Source organism: Solea solea, chromosome 20 (assembly GCF_958295425.1).
Source record: "Solea solea chromosome 20, fSolSol10.1, whole genome shotgun sequence".
NCBI classification, from domain to species: Eukaryota; Metazoa; Chordata; class Actinopteri; order Pleuronectiformes; family Soleidae; genus Solea; species Solea solea.
Window position 1 is genome coordinate 11007768 of NC_081153.1, and position 15430 is coordinate 11023197.

Consider the following 15430-nt stretch of genomic DNA (forward strand, 5'->3'; position numbering starts at 1 on the left):
ATGGGACAGCTGACTCCCCTCTGTTCTCTCCAGAAGGTGCAACTGGCAACCTAAAATTACCATCACTGCTATGTATATGTTTCTATATTTCTGGTGTGTTTTGTGATTTTTCTTTTTTCATTTTAATCCTGAATCATAAACAAAATAAACGAGTGAATGCAAGTCAAATACACACAGCAATGCTTTATTATGCATCACTGGTACATTCATGAGCATCAATAAAATGCCAACTCCCCAGAAACCTCGGAGTACCATCACTCTGCTTCTGTCTATACGACTATGTGACTTAATGGAGCTTTTTTTCATGACGGATCACAGAGGTGCGCGTGTAAGACGTCTCACCTGGAAGAGCGTGGAGCGCCGGTCGGTTATGGCCAGCACGGCTGACATCCAGGTTAATGCTAACAGAGGGAGAACCACACAAGAGCTCCAAAGAGAGGCCCTGTCAGAGAAAAAGAAGGAGACAGCGAGAAGGATGGGGAGAGGAGAGGAAAGAAGGGACAAGGGGTTCAGTCTTAAACCAGGCTAGCTATAGTAAGAGTCTCTCTCTCTCTCTCTCTCTCTCTCTCTCTTACACGCACACACACACACACACACACACACACACTAGTCACTGGTTGGCAGTTGGCTGATTTTCACACTCAGGTTTCAGACTTAATATTCTAACTGAGAAGTGGAGGGTGATGTGTAATCATGTAGATCATTACGAGACTGACAATTGCTCACAATTACATGGTTGATGCACAGTAAGTGTCATGCTGGCGAACTGAGAGATGACAGGACATTGACAAGTACTGACATGGGGGGGGGGGCTTCTAAAGGGGGTATGTGTGTGTGTGTGTGCATCTGTGTCAGTGACACTAAAGAGTCAGACACCAATTTAAAATGTTCATGCTGTTTGAGCACATATTCATAGGTCCTATAACTGGCAGCGTGGTAGAGGGACAGATCTGTGTGGCTACGCGGCTCAGGTGCACGGCCAAGTGATAATAAAGAAAACCATAGCGCCGAAGCTCTGCTGCTCCTCCTGCCTATACATTATGGGAGCACAGTAACACGAGGAAACCAATATGACATGTGAATAGTACACATGATTCACCAATTGGTTTAGCTTTTAATTTGGAGGAAAATCAATCACATAATTGTTGTGTTTTTCCACATTCTTTTTTTAAACAGAGGTGAGCGCACTCAGGGAAACAGACGGACAAACAGTTCCTTAGCTTTTTAAATGAGTATACTGTAAGGATAATTACATAATACCTATTTAGTAATTGCCAGGCAGATCCGAGATTACCGGTGTTTATATGAAGCACGAATAACATCACAGATAACAGATATGAGCTTGTTCTACTCTGTTTGTCTGCTTTTCCAAAATAAACAATAGACCATAATGAAAGATTGGCACGAGGGCAGAGATACTAGGGCGCACAAGAACGCCTGCAGTGCTGAAATTGTGGGATTGTCTTTAATTTTCCTACTTAATACCCCGCAAACATTCCACATAAGGCAATACATGTTGAAGTGGAGCAGTTGGGGTTTTTTTTTCCCAGAAATTATATGGCCACTAAATATTAGTGGAATGCTTCTTTTAGAAAAATGTGGCATCTAACCACAGCCATGCATAATACAGCAAAAATCCTAAGAAAAAGAAAGCTCTTAACAGAAAGATATATGTATGTTTCCACAGAATACACGCTTTTAACTGGCATTGGGAGGTGTTTTATATGTTTATATTACTCCATTGTATTTACATGAACTGGAAATGTAGATACTTAACTGTGTATGTTTGTGTGCATCACACACACAGCAAAGCTTTCCTGGGAACTGTGCTGCCCGGCTATGTTAAGCCTCTTCACTACCACACTATACAAACATGGTAAAACAAACTGTAAAGAAGATTTGCAAATACAGTTCGACTTGGGTCAGGTTTGCTCTGTACGACCCGAGCAGTTTGGATCTAACTTGCTCTCATTAAATGGTGGCAGCTTCAAGTGCAGGCTTTTTCTTTTTTTTTTTTTGCTTTCTTTTTATCCAAGCAAGTCTGAATGTCATGCCGCATTGTTACAGACAGCCAGAGATTACACAGATGAAGTGGGAGAGAGAAGATGGAAGCAGATGGAGAGAGGATAATGGAGAGTATTACACAGAGATAGGGGAACAGAAATGGGGAGAGAGTGATGGAGAGTCGGCGATGGACAGAGAGGAGAAGGGAGATAGAAAAATGAAGATGGACTAACATGGCGCTGCTGGCAGTCGAGCTGGACATAGCGGTGCTCGAGATCACGCCACACTTGGAGCATTTCAGGAGCAGTCGACTACGCGCATCCGCTGGGATACTTTTGGATATGTGCGCACACACAAGCACGCACGCACGCACACACACAAAAATACATATACAAAACCATGTGGGGAGGAGAGGGAGGAGGTTGAAACACAAGTTCCCGTCGTGACAACAGGTGGATGGGAAAGGTGTCAGGAGTTACAGAAGAACCAAGATAAGAAAAATACAAACAAAAGAAGAGTGGGAAAATAAACAAGAGAAAATGTGGACAACAAAGAGAGGGAGTGGGAAAAGAAAAAGGGGGGGGAGAGTGGGGAGGGAGAAAAAGAAAGACAGGCAAATTAAAAACCAGATCATAAAAAGGTAGCAGCAATGAAAAACAGTCGGAATACAAAAGGCTGATTCAGAGCAAGTTGAGAGCACATGGAGACGGGACATTTCAATGTTATACGGCAGAGTCATGTGGATTAAAAGATTACAGTGACACAGACAGGAAATACAGCCGGCATCTTATTGCACCGCCACAGTATGCAGGTGTGTGTGTGTGAGTGAGAGCGAGGGAGGTAGAGAGAGAGAGAGAGAGAGAAAGAGAGAGAGAGAGAGAGGGAGAGAGGGAGAGAGAGAGAGAGAGAGAGAGTTGCTTATCTACACATGTGAGTGCACAATGAAGCTTTGATTGTGTACTCACTATTGACTACTCAGGACATAAAAAGTGTGTGTGTGTGTGTGTGTGTGTACTGTAGGCCTATATTATGAGGGGAGAATTATGGGGCCATGCAACGGCTTTGCTACATTAGTGTGTTATCACAGCTCATCGCCTTAGTACCAACCATATCCCCATGGCTCCATAAAGAAATACATTACACACTAATGACAGCCTGTCCTGTGAGCAACAGCGCTGCCCTGTAAGCGCACACTTCCAAGAAACACTCGGATGACACGGAGGTCTTTTCTTGTTACGGAGAGGAAGGCACACTCTGTGCTTTAGCTCCTGCAGCTACACACAAAATGTCGATTTGTGCCCAAAAAAAAAAAGACATGAAGTGTGGGATTTAATGTGAGACAGAGAAGGCGTGAAGGAGAGCGAGGGGGGAAACAATGGGATCAATAGGTATGGAAATGAACACATGGATTTGTCTGAGAGTGTCGGGGAGATCTCTCTTTGAATTAGTAAACATAGCCACCGACTGTTTTGAAGCAATACTGTAGGTGGAAGCTTTAAGAGCGCCGTGTGCATAGCATGTGCATGTTTAAGCGAGGTTTAATTTACATAATGTCAGCGTTTGCTGTATGTAATCAGGTTTCCATCTGTCACTGAGCTACATATCCACATTTATGCATGTCACATAAAACTGGGGGGAAATGGATGAGAACTGTAGAAAACGACAGTGACAGACTGCGGAGGGAAAAGTACAGGTGTCTTGTCTGATTGCTGCTAAATTGGTCCGTGTACTTTTGCCATTTGTTTTTCTTTACTGGAGACACAGGTGTACATGGAGGGCTGTGCACAGAGGCCACTGAAAGCAGTCTGAGTTAGTAGTCATGAGATTGTTGCCTCCCCGTGTTTGTGCCTGACACGGTGAAAATCCGATCTGATGCAACTCAATTGCAGGTGGGTTCCACAAAAACCTGAGGATGAGTAACATGTGTGTATTTGTGTGTGTGTGTGTGTGTGTGTGTGAGGTGCAGAGGGTTCTGAAAGTGAACTTACCCAGCTCGCTGCTTTTTAGATTTGTCTGAGATGCCGTCTCGAGACATGAGCTTATTAAACACGACGATTCCGATGAGCATATTCACCTGAAAGAGATCAGAGAAGAGTTTGATCACAGTTGCAGTAATGGATGTGGCGCCATCAGGGAGTCAATGAACGGTATCACCAGTATTTTTAAATTTCTCAATGTTTCCGTGGCATGAAGACAACTTGTTAATTGTCTCAGATACGAAACTAAAAGTGTCAGTACTTTTGCCAGGCTGACTTGTACATTTACATTACATTACTCAGTGAAGTTTTAAGCACTTGGGGGAAAAAAACGGCACAAATTTACAGTTTTTTTTTGTTTGACTAAATGAAGAAACAATGGGCTAAAAGGTCTTGAAATGCTCATTATCAGCTCTTCAAGTGAAACATATTTAAATGTACTGACAAAAGCCAGAACTAACTGTGTCATGGTTAATCATGTATGTAATATATCAAAGAAAACTAGAACATTCAGAGTAGTCTTAAGATTAAACAACTCATGGGAGAAAAAAATATGACCCTTAAGCCATAGCTCTACAACAGTTTTGAAATTAGTTTGTATTGTTACTAAAGCTTAAAGGAATACTTCACCGATTTGCATTTAGCTTTGTATTACTAGAATAGGGGGAGTATTTCTTTAAAATTGTGCTTCCCAACCTCAGTTACCCCTGAGACGAGAAATATCTTCATTCTTTTTTTTGTAACGTGCCCACCAGCTTGAAACTGCAACGCTTATTCCGCACTTTTTAGACCCACTCGTAGGGGGACGGGACCTCATTCCCAGAATGTAAACAGTGTCCGCCATCTTTGCTTACAGTTATGCTAACAGGGCCAAGTGTCACTGGTGGGCACGTAACAAAGAAAAGAAGGAAGATATTTCTGAACTCAGAGGAAACTGAGGTTGGGAAGCACAATTTTTCAAAAAATTTCTACCCATATTCTAGTAATACAAAGCTAAATGCAAATCGGACCTTTGGACTGTACTTAAAAAAGAAATAAACAAAAAACAGTGCTATTAATCCTGTCTTTGCTTACTAATGAGAAGCCCGTACTATAGCTAAGCTTCCCAAACATCTGGCTATAGTGACCCAGTGATACAGATTGTATTAGACACAGATACATGCAGACAGATACGAGCCAACGCTTGCAACATGTAGACCTCTTCCACTCTTAAATCCAACCCATCTGGGATGTGTTCTATGCCGGCAACATGTTATTTATAATCCAACGGTCAGTCCCACGTGTGTGATCGCACATCTCCCTCTGTTTTCCTAGTACATAAATCAAGGTCTGTATCAGAGTGTCCGCTTACACACATTTGCTAGAAAGGAGTATTTGAGCAGCTTTAACTCTGACTTTCAAATGTTTCGCACAAAAGCACATTTAAACTTGAGGCCTATTTCTTTGCCGCTTCTGACGGTATGGTGCATCTGGCAGCTTGTACAATTTGCTCGAAACCGTATCTCTGATCTCGTTCCCTCTCATGTGCTGTTGCTGACAGCTACCTACGATGTGCCAGATAGCGCCATTGTTATGCCAGTCATGTCTGTCCACAGCTATGTGAGTAAGCGTCATCTTGCTCTGGTATTTGCCCAAGGCCAGGTTCATTAATTAGAGAAGAGTCCTGTGGGAAGGTCTGTGTTTCTCTGCCCGACGCCCTACTCTCATTACAGCTGTTTGTTAGAGTGGGGCCTCAGCAACAACACCAGGGGGCTAGGGACCAACACATAACAGCTGGGGTGTGGAGTACACATTGACATTGTGGAGGCAGAAATGATGGGAGCTGGAAACGTCCCAATAAACACCAGACAGCGATAAAAAATAAATAAATAAAAAAAACTTACAAAACTGTCCTTTGGTTTGATAGCTACAACTTTTCATCTCCCTCACATGAAGATTACACCCCCCCAACCTTAATTTCATTAGAATTTTAAGATCGCTTTAAGCAACAAACTATGGATACTTTCAAGCAGTATTGTGAATAGGCAAAACAATCTTTTGACTGTGTGTATTATTTTAAATAATAATAGTATTATAATATTTCAGCATTATCTATGCATCCTTCCTAACATGTACCATACATGCTGTTGGTCAAAGCAAGGCAAGCAACATTTCACTTGTGATGGGCAACAAACAATATTTCTACAGATTTCTACAATATTCAAGTCAAATTTATATGTCCTGCTGACCAAACTCTGGGACTTGTAATGCAAACCCTAATCCTAACCCATTACTAATGAGCTAATTTATACTGATGAGCAATTTATTAACTCCTTCCGTTGGGGAAGTCTTGAGAAGATAGAAATCGGGGGACAACCAACTTGGAACACACTGTCTCACTAATTTCACATGGCCTGGTTTGCAACAATAGTCTTATGTACAATAGGTAGGACTGCTTTTAACCCAGAAGACATTTTGCACTGGTCTGTTTCACTTCTATGAGATACCACTGGTCCATCTCTCATTTATAAGATGAGATGCTACGTCTTAAGATTGGACTTTATTAACCGTACTGATGATTTACAATACCGTAAGCATTTTAAATTGGTTCTATTTGTAGTTATTACATTCATTATATTAATCCTTACTCCTCTACCAAGAGCGGTTCTGCAGCTTTGCTTGCCAATGTGTAGCCGTCGCTGCACACCACCGGTTGCAGCTATTAGTTAAAAATCCAGACTTATTAGGCCCACTGGTGAAAATGTCCACCTAACAGTACAAACAGTAGAAACAGCCACAGTGTCAGCTGAATAAAACACTGAGACGCAATCAATATTACAGCAATAAACAAAAACAAAGACAATCATAATTGAGACACACACTGTTAAATGCACATTTGTGTCTAAAAGCAGTTTTTTCATAAAAAAAACCCAAAACATTTGTTTTTATGGACTGAAGTGAGTGATAGCTTTTGCTGCTGGGCTAGAACATGTGTTGCTTTGCTGGGTGAGCCTGTGTGTCTGCGGGATTCTAGTTGCCTTTTTTTGGAGTGACATTTTTTGACTCAAGGGTCAAAAGAGTCAGCTTATCGTTCTGTCGTGGATACCCGGGGCGTGTGTACGCTCACGCGTGCGTGGGGGAAAATTGTCCGAGGTCAACAAGCTTGGAGGGGTCACTTGGCAGAATATTCACGGGGTTATATGATGTGATATGCAAAGGCAGAGAGACTGGTACCACTGCAGAGTGAAGGGAAGTTATGCTGGGCAGACTCACCAACACAATGACTGCAGCAGGCCCAACGAAGGCATAAAGCAGACCGCCCTCTAAGGATAACCAGCAGCTAAGGGAATAGAACAGAGCAAATGTTGTTATGCACAGAAACTGTAAAAAATCATTGTTATGAACAACATCACTCCACTGACTCTGGTCTAACTCAATGTATGTTTATTAAATGTAGTCAAAAAATGTGTGCCATAACTCAGTCCTTCAGCTTTGTTCCTCCTGCATAATCAGATTTACCCATAAAAACAACTATGGGAGGGAATACACATTCAAATAAAGGAAGCTTACGTTTTTTTTTTTTATAACTTAAGGTTCTACGTTCTTAACCACAACAAGTATGAAACAAACAAACAAAACACATTTACTCAAATAGCCTTTGTGAGCAATAAAGCAGTCATTTCTATTGGCAGGTAAGTGCCTATTTCCGTAAATATTGCCCTAAGTGCTGAGCAAAGTCATTATGCACACTACCTGAAACATTTTCTCAACCTGTACATGGTACGAAAGCCATTGAGACTTAACAAGTCTAAATGTGTCCTCCAGTAATGTCACGAGAGCAAAGTGAGGGCTTTGCCTGTAATTGCCGCCGAATAAAGAGGAGGCAAAGGGAGGAAAACACACACACACACACGCACGCACACACACACAGCCCAAAAGCCAATGCACATCTTATTAATGAAAATGTTGAGTAAAGACAGAGAGCGTTAGAGAGAGAGAACATTTGAGAGCTTATTTTAATGTGTTTTCATGCAGTCAACAGCACCATTAACCAGCATGTTTTGAGAACATGAAAGGTAAATAATGCTTTCACCTGAATGATATTGATTTTTTTTTTCTACAGGGCATAAAAACCCCTCAATCTTAATGAGATGTGTGTGCGAGTCAACATGTGCTTTTCTCCTAAGTTGGATGGATGTTCATGACATGAATTTGATTTTGTGTGCGTGTGTAACAGGAACTGTGTAACAGTTTTGACTATTCTAGTGAAGCAGATTCAGACCTTGGCCTTAGTGCCTTGGACCATTGAAATCTTATAAATGATACTTAGCGATGTTATTTAAATGATACTTGTGCTTCTTTTCCAGTGTTAAATTACAAGATGGTTATTTGACATTACAGAGAAAAGCTTAAACCTGGTTTTCAGGGTCTTTAATGAATAGAAAAAAAAAAGCTGAGCACAAACTAATCTAAAATCATGTTTTGCATTCCACCAACTGCATGCTGGGAGAGTCTCTAGTTGCCCTTTGACACCTTTTAAACATGAAAATAAACCGAATAGACGGATGAAGGAACGAAAACCGAATGTCAAATTGACATTGAGCTTTATTGATTCACTGGTTCAGCGACACTCGCTCCTTAATAATTTGTAAAACAAAACCATACCTTAGCCTGAAACCTTCAATATTATCTCAAGCAGTAAAAGGGAACATTACTCACTAGCTGGCTGTGCCGTAACCTCTTGCTCTGGTGAAACCCACCGACACGGCTACGACGAGAGCTGGAAGACCTGCAGAGGAACAGAGAGTGAGATCAAAAGTGGTGAAACAGGGAATGAAAGGAACCGTAGATAGGGACGCATGGAGATAATACATTTCCGGTGTGTACAACTCCATAGGACTATTGAAACGCCAAGTAACTATGCAATAATGTGTAATATGTGCATATGTGACTGAAACTGACCAAGGGCACTGCAGCAGGTAAGCCTGCATGTGCTCTGCATGTGCTCTGCATGTGCTCTCAAAGGTCTTACCACAGACAAGAAACATGGGCAAGGATTAAAATTATGACGGCGACTGCCATCATGCGCATGCCGCCACCGCCGCCGCCTCAAGTGTGCGAAACACAGAGGGGTGAGAGCACGTGCGGCAGAGCGAGTTTATGAAAGTGTGAGGAAAGAGCTCGGTGTGGTCAATAAGTCACGCATTAATTAGCAAACTCAAGCAATCTGTATGTGAGCGCGGGGGAGTGGGTGTGAGTGTAAATGTGAGTGAGACTGAGTGTCAGCGAGGGCGCAGCCAGGAAAAGAAGGAACGCTCGGCCTGTAACGAGCTCGGCTCCGCAAACATTTATGCAATTAAGAAAGCTGTGATTATGGTTGCAAATGAAAAGCAATTAGAGAAAGTCACATTAACATTAACAAATAAGATGGTGGGGAGCCAAGGCGGTCCACTAACTAGCAAGTGCAAAGTTTTCGTTGCACAACAACGCGAATCTCGCGTGTCTAAAAAACGGGCAACGCGTGTCAATACATCAGGCATGCACACTTTCCTTCTAAACCAACAAAGATGCAGTCACTCACACACACACACACACACACACACACACACACACGCACACACCCATCTCCTGTTTCCATGGCAACATATTTCAATCACATAATTTGAGGGGAAAATTGCAAAAAAGGATGAGAGGAGGATAGGCTGTTTGATCCCCTCCACCTTGCTCATGCATTTCATGAGCATTTGTACGTCTGCAGGGTGGTTCTATAGCTGAAACTACACACACACACACACACAGCCAGTATCTCTCTATCTGTGACTGTTCAACATCTATACATTCGCCCTGCTCTGTATCAGGGCATCAGTGACTTGGCAGATTAGACTAGGTGGGATCAATATCAAGTGAAATGAACAGACAGCATGTGTGCGTGTGCATGTGTGTGCACGCATGCGTGCGTGTGTTAGCAGTTGTAATTTCTCTAGCTATCTCAAAGCATCTCGCCAGGCCTGTGTAGATTTGTATCACACAATTTGATTGTCCCCTAAGATGGTGCTTGTTGTGGAACAATGAAATGGCAGCTCAATGAAGTGACACAGAGGCTGACGGGTGTCTGTACTCTGAATGAACAGCGCAGTGGAACGTTTGCTTTAACACGCAAACAAAACATTCAGCAAAGAGGTGAAAAAAAGGACAATACTGATGAATTTTAAGCATAATTCGGTCGTCGTTTTATAAGTAAAACGTCCCTGCCTGTTTTGCTCAGTGAATATCATTGTGGATCTTGGGGGTTTAAACAGAACAAAGCAGACGGAATCATTTGCCTTCATGGTATTATACGATTTTCTTCTCATCTCAAGGTAAATCTGAACATTAGTCTCAAGAACGGTAAGTGGATGTAGCTTCTGCTGCCGAGACCATGTAAGTGCACCGGTGTTAAGTGCAGAGCTGGAATGGAAAGTGCATCAGTGGAGTAAAAAAAAAAAAAAAATGTGTTTTGAATTACTGCGGGGCAGGGTGACTATATAGCTATATATGATATGTCATACTCAGGCATTAAGGATAACACAGCGTTCTCTCGGCGAACCTTGCAACAGACGACGACTGCACCTGTATGAGGTGCAGCTATAGTGCATGACAAATGCTATGCTGAAATTTCACCAACACTGGATTAAAATGTCTGACATCTTTAAATAACCTTTGTACCAAGTTCAGTTTTATTGAATTCTGAAGAATGCATTCTATTGGAAAGATCAGTAGAGTCAGAAATGGAGGAAGCTTTCATACCCCATTAGTTTTTTTGTATAAAGATAAATATACGCCTGTTTCAAAAAGCAGTGGCCAAAATTGACACCGCAGCCATTTTGGTGGGAAGTGTGACGCAAGTGCTCGTGGATGCTCACCCCAGCCGAGGCACAGAAAACGCTTGCGGATGAGCCGCGATCTCAATTTGCCGATGACGGCCAAATAGGACTGCCACGCTTCTGTCAGCACCCAACAGAAAGACGCCAAGAAGAAGAAATGCAGGAAGGCAGCAGTCACAGTACAAAGGCCCTGAAGAGAGAAGATAAACAACGCAAAAGTAAGATTAAAAAAAACAAAAAACAATTGGAGACCTTTCACAAAAAAAAAAAAAGAAAAGAAGAACGATTGTCACCGCCACACAGTCCCTTTCCAAAGAAAATGTCGGCTTCTACTTAGTCTCAAGCAGTGTTACTGGACTCATGTGAGTAGGTTCGCTGCGTTAATGCATTTTTGAGATCTTTTGACAGCGCAATTTTTGGCACATTTCAGTGCTTCACCTTGCTGAGTGTTTGAGATTGTCCCACCAAAATCAACAAATTGGAGGCCAGGATGGAGAGGCAGAAATTCACCAAGATGATGGACCTCTCCGAACGGATATACCTACACAGCCGAGGAAGAGAGAGGGAGAGAGAGAGAGCGAGACAGAAACAGAGCCAGAGGGGACAGGCGTGTGATTTAAGTATTAATGACACAGTGATGGACTGAACAACAACTCTTTTGGACATGGCAGAGTTATTAGCTTATTTTGCCATCTGCCACATGTGTTACAAAAAAAATCTAATTACCACCCCCTGCTGTAATTCAACCATTTGCTCCTCAGGCCCCGGTACAGTTCTGACACAGCTGAGGACACATGTATGACAACATGGCTTGTGTGTGTGTGTGTGTTCATACCTCCAAAAGGCAGCGTAGATTAGCAGCAGGATGAGCAGAGCGGTGCAGGAGACTCCACAGCCCACCATGAGGGGTACAGAGGGTATACTTGAAGGACCCATGTCCTGAAGAGAGTGAAAAGGAGAGACAGAGAAAGGAAAACTGATAGTTAATATTTGACTGCAAGACCTTGTATAACACAGACGGGCATTGCTTGACAAACCATTTATCGCAGTGTACACGGAGTGTTATCCACTCTCCATGATGTGGCCTTTTTCCGGGTAAAAAGGAATTCTTTTGGCATCGCGTTGCTTTCGTGACTGTGCCTCGCTTAACTACTCAAAGTCAACATGCGTGTTTACTCTTCATATGTATTTGCACTCTACTCGGCTTAAATTGTGAATAATAAATACTCAAAAATACATAAATATCGTAATCAGACCACCAATATTCCTTTCGACGAGTGAAATTCCTGAACAAAAACATTCTCATTAGCAAAATCACAGTGAAAGGCAAACAGCGCTGTGCGTTAGTCATCTGTGTTTGTCCATGACTAACAGTCTGAATTGCTGCCTGCAAATGTAGGGTTTTAACATAAGAGCCAGTGCTGTGCACAGGCTTATCTGTTAGTTATAGACAGATTTGATGAGCGAGGGAAAGTGATAGCTACATTTGGAATAAATCTGGCTACTTTGATGTTGCCAGCGCAGATTAAATGAATTGTTGGCACTTTTCCAGATTTGCACTTACGTTATCTATTAACGGTTACAGTCCCTCAGTTGCAAGGCCCCTTCGCTAGCTCCGTTTAATGATAGCCTGTTAATTATGTGCAATTACCTTTTTAATTACAATTGCACGAGTCTGTTTGATGGAGCCGAATAAAATATAATGACTCTATTGTGAAAGGTGTTATTTGTCAAAAGTAGTACACCGATCTTCTCGTTTTGGCTTCTCTTTGCAGCGTGTTGGACGTATCCAAGTATCACATGACCACGCATATTAATTGTGCCCGATATTTTAGTTGCAGTGATAAGGCCTGTTTATACTGAACCAGTAACTCTAATAAGTGAACCTAGTCGTATTTATTGGCACCAGGGGGCGACTTTTGCCCAGAAGTCGATTTACCAGACTTTCTAATGCAATTAAACATTTCCTCAAAGAGTTAATCGTTTTTTTTTTTTATCAAATATCACAAATTTCAATGGAAGTATGTTTTATACTGGTCAAATTGCAAAATGAAAAGTCCTAATCTAATATTCACGTACAAGTACAGTGGGTTTTTCTTTCTCTAAATACAACTCTAAAATCTAATTTTCCTTAACTGTACCCTCTTAACATGCAGTAAATTGTAAATAACTTCCAGGTGTTGAAAATGAACAAAAGCACTTACTCACAGGACATTTTCTGGCCCTTTTATGGTTAAATTAAGCAGCAAAAAAAAAAGAAAAGAAAGATTATAATAAATCTAAATCTAGTGGTTTTCAATGATTTCAAAATAAAAGCAGAGAAAGCAACAGATATCGATACCATCTATGAGACAAATGTGTCCCTTGCTGAGGACGAATGCTCTATTTCGATAACATATTAACAGTTGATAAATCCTGACCCTAAAGCAAAAGCTTCCAGGACATTATGTTAAAAAATTCCCACTCCACTCTGTCAAGTGCATTCTCTGCATCAACAGTGAGTCTCGCCACTGGGCTGTTTTTTGACGGCTCACGTGTAGAAGAGTAAAACCGTCTGAGGTTTTTCGGAGAATGACCTCCTCGCAAAACCGTATATATCCATTCTTCACGAATGCAGACAAAAATAGGAAATATTCTCAAACTATTAGTATGCACCTTAAAATCCAAGCGAAAGTGACATGTACGTGGAAGGCGCCCTTTTGAGCGGACTCAAAAATAGCCTTTCATTAAAGTAGGTGCAGGCATGTGTATGTGCTAAGTCGTCGTTTGTAAGTTTGTAACCAGAATTTCATTTACAATATCACATTAAGCCACTGCCGAGCGAGAATATACCTAAGCCAGTGTAACACAAGCCAAACAAAATCCTTATTTACACCCCACTGTTCACCTATTTGCTACCGCTGCATGATTTCACATGTACAAGGGTAAAAGCACAAGACCGCAGCACATAATTAACTGATTTAGGTCATGGTGTACAATGGACGTACACTTTGCCTCTCTTGAGGTGCCTTTGAAAGGATGAGGCGCGGAACAGATGAAGCTGCATGGCGAGCATACACCCCGCCATGCTTGAGAGTAGGCCTGCTTTTAAGTTCTCAATCACGCGGTTTTCCTCCTAGGGTGGCTAAACGTCCCTCTCATTAGAGATTTACACACACATAGCCAAGGTGTTGCTTACTGGAAATAAAGTACACGCTCACACAAAGGCACGTCCAGGGAGGTGTGCCAAGCAATTGAAAGGCAGTGTTCAAACTGCATGTGTGTGTGTGTGTGTGTGAAAAGAAAGAGATGGAGCGGGAAGAGTTAAGCACAAGGAAGAGAGAGAGCAGAGTGCAGGAGGGTAAAAAAGAACAGGAGGGTAAAAAAAAGAGAGAGCAAAAGATTCCCTTTTAGTGGTTTTCTGTGGCCCGACCAAAGGAAGTCAATTTCTCTAGAGGAAATAGGCTGGAATACCAATACTGTGCACTAACTGACACATTAGAGGAGAACGGAGGTGAAATATGATGAAAAAACTGAGAAAGAAGAGGCACAGAAAAGAGGGAAAAAAAAGACTGATAAGACAAGCATCTGTATCTAGAGAAAGGTCAAAGAAGAAGGTTCTGTGTTTGATATTATGTGGAGTGAAGGGTCAAAGGATATAACATGAGGATGCACGGGGAATTAGAACAATACACACATTCTCTCTCTCACACACAGGCACACAAATCCAATTCAGTTTCATTCTTTCTTTCTCGTTCTTTGTCATAAGTGAGCGTTTAGCCAACAAGTGACAGAATCCCCCCCAGTTTGTGCTCTTCCTCAGGTATCCCTGATTCTACAGCTTCCACATCCAGACTTGACACCACAGCTCACTTACTGCAAATATTACGATTTCAATATATCATACAGCCACTCATCACCTCCTAATGTTTTTTTTTTTTTAATGAGTTTTTTTTTTTTTAATCCTCATCCATCCTTCATCTGCGGCTTTCACTTTTCTGAGGATCACATAAGAAGCTGAACCCTATCCCAGAGGCATGTCACATCCTGGATCCATCCATAATTGCTAGTCATGTTATTGTATGCTTCCTCTTCCTCTCTATCTCCACTCTATCATCTTCTTTTCCTTTCCGTTTGTCTTTTCACCCGTCATTCTCTCCACTCTCCTACCCAAACCGGTTGAGGCAGATAGTTGTAGCCTTCTTTTTCTCCCGACTGTTGCTCACTTGCTCGCTCACTGTGTAATTGCAAGGTCTCGATCTTACAATGTAAAGTGCCCCGAGACAAAGTATATTACGAACCGGAGCTATACAAACAAAACGGAAATGAATACATTACATTCTTACTTGACATTTACGTTTAATACATGTGTAGCTTTTGTGAGAATTTGCCAAACGTTGTTTTCTTTATTGGTTCACTTAGAGTACGCGACTAGATTTAGAGTCTGTTTCGTCGTGTGAAATGATGCCACAAAGAAGGAAAATGCCTTGTCATAAACACATGAGACTATGTTGCAGTCAGAGGAGGTACAGCATGAGGCTGTGTTTTGTGTGTGAACATGGTGAGAAAAGAGAAAAACAGAAAGAGAGAGGGAGAGAGAGAATAGACCAGAGTGTGCTGAGGCTCTGC

At 41.9% G+C, this 15430-nt stretch overlaps 1 protein-coding gene across 16 annotated transcripts in view; it reads right to left on the bottom strand.

Annotated features, from left to right (window-relative positions):
* adgrb2 (adhesion G protein-coupled receptor B2) overlaps positions 1-15430 on the bottom strand; it is a 174610-nt gene that overhangs the window by 27339 nt on the left and 131841 nt on the right. For 14 of the 16 annotated variants that reach the window (XM_058620059.1, XM_058620066.1, XM_058620073.1 and 11 more), the window contains 8 exons: positions 11658-11761; positions 11261-11363; positions 10862-11012; positions 8679-8748; positions 7233-7299; positions 3993-4078; positions 2238-2336; positions 343-442 (listed from right to left, as the gene is read on the bottom strand). In XM_058620059.1, the coding sequence (XP_058476042.1) occupies positions 343-442; positions 2238-2336; positions 3993-4078; positions 7233-7299; positions 8679-8748; positions 10862-11012; positions 11261-11363; positions 11658-11761 (780 nt within the window). The remainder of the gene's footprint in view (positions 1-342; positions 443-2237; positions 2337-3992; positions 4079-7232; positions 7300-8678; positions 8749-10861; positions 11013-11260; positions 11364-11657; positions 11762-15430) is intronic. The other 2 variants (XM_058620074.1, XM_058620062.1) reach the window with 1 other exon arrangement.